Raw genomic sequence first — 2427 nt, forward strand, 5'->3', positions numbered from 1 at the left:
ACATAACGTATGGTCCTAAAGTTTTGGGAAAAATTTCACCTTAGTCCTGTCGCCAGGGGGGGTACAACGGTCTTCTTAATTCAGATGGACTTACCCAAGTTTTTTTTATGTATTTTGACCCGTAGAACACGAATTTTTTGGGTAACAGTTGATCCGGATGTCGATAAGATTGTTATAAACAAAGAAGTTGAGGAATTACATAACAGCGATTTCTCGCAAAACAAAACATTTTTTTTGTATTTTTTGGGTCATTCTAACCAAAAAATGTTCCTACAAGTTTTTTCGTAGGATGCATAGTTTTCGAGATAAACGCGGTTGAACTTTCAAAAAATGGAAAAATTGCAATTTTTGAACCCGAATAACGTTTGAATAAAAAATAAAATAGCAATTCTGCTTACCGCCTTTAAAAGTTTAAGTCAAATTATATCTGTTTTGAATATTTGCATTGCTAAAAATTTATTTTTTGATTGTTAAAAAAAGGTATAAACACATACTGTTTCCCGTGCCTAATACATGCGTTTTAATGCATGCTACTTAGAAATAGCCCCGCTTGCACTTTTACCTCCTCTACGTACTCGTCCGATTTTAAATGAGAAATCATTGAAACATCACTCAAGCACTAGGTGTTTATAGCTTTGTTTTAACAATAAAATAATATATTTTTGGCAATACAAATAATTAAAACCGATATAATTTGACTTGAACTTTCAAATGCGGTAAGCAGAATTGCTATTTTATTTTTTAATCAAAAGTTTTTCGGGTTCAAAAATTCCAATTTTTCGATTTTTTGAAAGTTCAACCGCGTTTATCTCGAAAACTATGCATCCTACGAAAAAATTTATAGGAACGTTTTTTGGTTAAAATGGACCAAAAAATACAAAAAAATGTTTTGTTTTGCGAGAAATCGCTGTTATGTGATTCCTCAACTTCTTGGTTTATAACAATCTTATCGACATCCGGATCAACTGTTACCCAAAAAATTCGTGTTCTACAGGTCAAAATACATAAAAAAAACTTGGGTAAGTCCATCTGAATACAGGAGGCCGTTGTACCCCCCCTGGCGACAGGACTACCTGGTCTGATTGAGAAGCAAAATGCATTTAACAAAGAAGGCCATGGAATTGCAATGTCATCAGTTATTGACATTTAATAAACAAAGCAGAATATTTTGGTTCGTGCTCTGCGAAATGTCTTATAAAATTGATATTCGTCGAGGTGTTTATAATATGGTTGGGCGAATGTCGAAACGAGATATTGTTAATATTTATCGAGATCAAAACATAAGCAAATCGACAATTTATCGCACAACCAGAGAATGTGAAGAAGGGATACCATGTGTTAACTTGCGTAAAAGTGGTCGACCGCGGATTTTGAACCATATAAGAGAGGCAAGACTGATTGAAGCAGCTAAGAACAAAATTGGGGTCTCACAGCGAAAACTAGCCAGAAGATTTCATGTTGGAAAGACTATAGTATACAGGACCCTATCGAGTAACAATATTATCTACCGGAAAAGAAGGAAAGCTCCAAAATACACAGATGATCAATTAGAGAGAATTCCGAGATGTTGCCGAGCGTTAAGGCGAGTGCATTTCGTCAACAAGTTGATCGTGATGGACGATGAAAAATATTTTACTTTGTCCAACTCTGAGATGAAGGGTAACGATGGGTTTTACACGAACGATTACGAAAATGTACCTGATGAAATAAAATTCAACAGTAAGAAAAAATTTGAGGACAAAATTTTGGTATGGTGTGCAATTTCTGAGGCTGGCTTTATCTCACAGCCCTACATTGGTGTTGTTCGAGGCGAAGCCTTAAACGCAAATATTTATATTCAAAGATGTCTCTCTAAATTGCTTCAGTTTGTGAACACACATCATGCAAATGATCAAATAGTCTTTTGGCCAGATCTTGCTTCATGTCATTACGCGAGGATCACAAGGGACTGGTACGAAACTAACAACATTACCTTTGTACCGAAAGCAGACAATCCCCCCAACCTAACTCAGGCTCGTCCAATTGAAGAGTTCTGGGCAATATTAAGTCGGAAAGTCTATAATAACGGATGGGAAGCACAAAATCAGGAACAGTTTAGACGCCGCATATATACAAAAATTAGAGAAATTGAAGCCGAGGTCGTCCAAAGGATGATGCAACGTATCAGGGGAATTATTAGGCAAATCGAAAATAATGGTCCCTCGTCTGTCATTTGAATTTTGATTTATAATAAGGATAGTTAAGTTAAATTGTTGAATAATTTAATAAAAATATAAGATTATTGTGGTCAGAGTTATATGCTTTTGAAATTTTTCCCAAAACTTTAGGAGCATACGTTACCTAAATAACATAACTAAGTAAGTTATGTGATTTCCACATTACATCTCTCATTTTAAAAATTAATTGCTCAATCATTTGACAACCGAT

At 34.9% G+C, this 2427-nt stretch overlaps 1 protein-coding gene across 1 annotated transcript; it reads left to right on the forward strand.

Annotated features, from left to right (window-relative positions):
• The first annotated feature begins 1226 nt into the window (after nucleotides 1-1226).
• Nucleotides 1227-2216, forward strand: LOC114340389 (uncharacterized). Its single transcript, XM_028291129.2, has one exon. The coding sequence runs from the start codon at nucleotides 1227-1229 to the stop codon at nucleotides 2214-2216; it is 990 nt and encodes a 329-aa protein (XP_028146930.2).
• The last annotated feature ends 211 nt before the right edge of the window (nucleotides 2217-2427 follow it).

Source organism: Diabrotica virgifera, chromosome 8 (assembly GCF_917563875.1).
Source record: "Diabrotica virgifera virgifera chromosome 8, PGI_DIABVI_V3a".
In the NCBI taxonomy this organism is placed as follows: Eukaryota; Metazoa; Arthropoda; class Insecta; order Coleoptera; family Chrysomelidae; genus Diabrotica; species Diabrotica virgifera.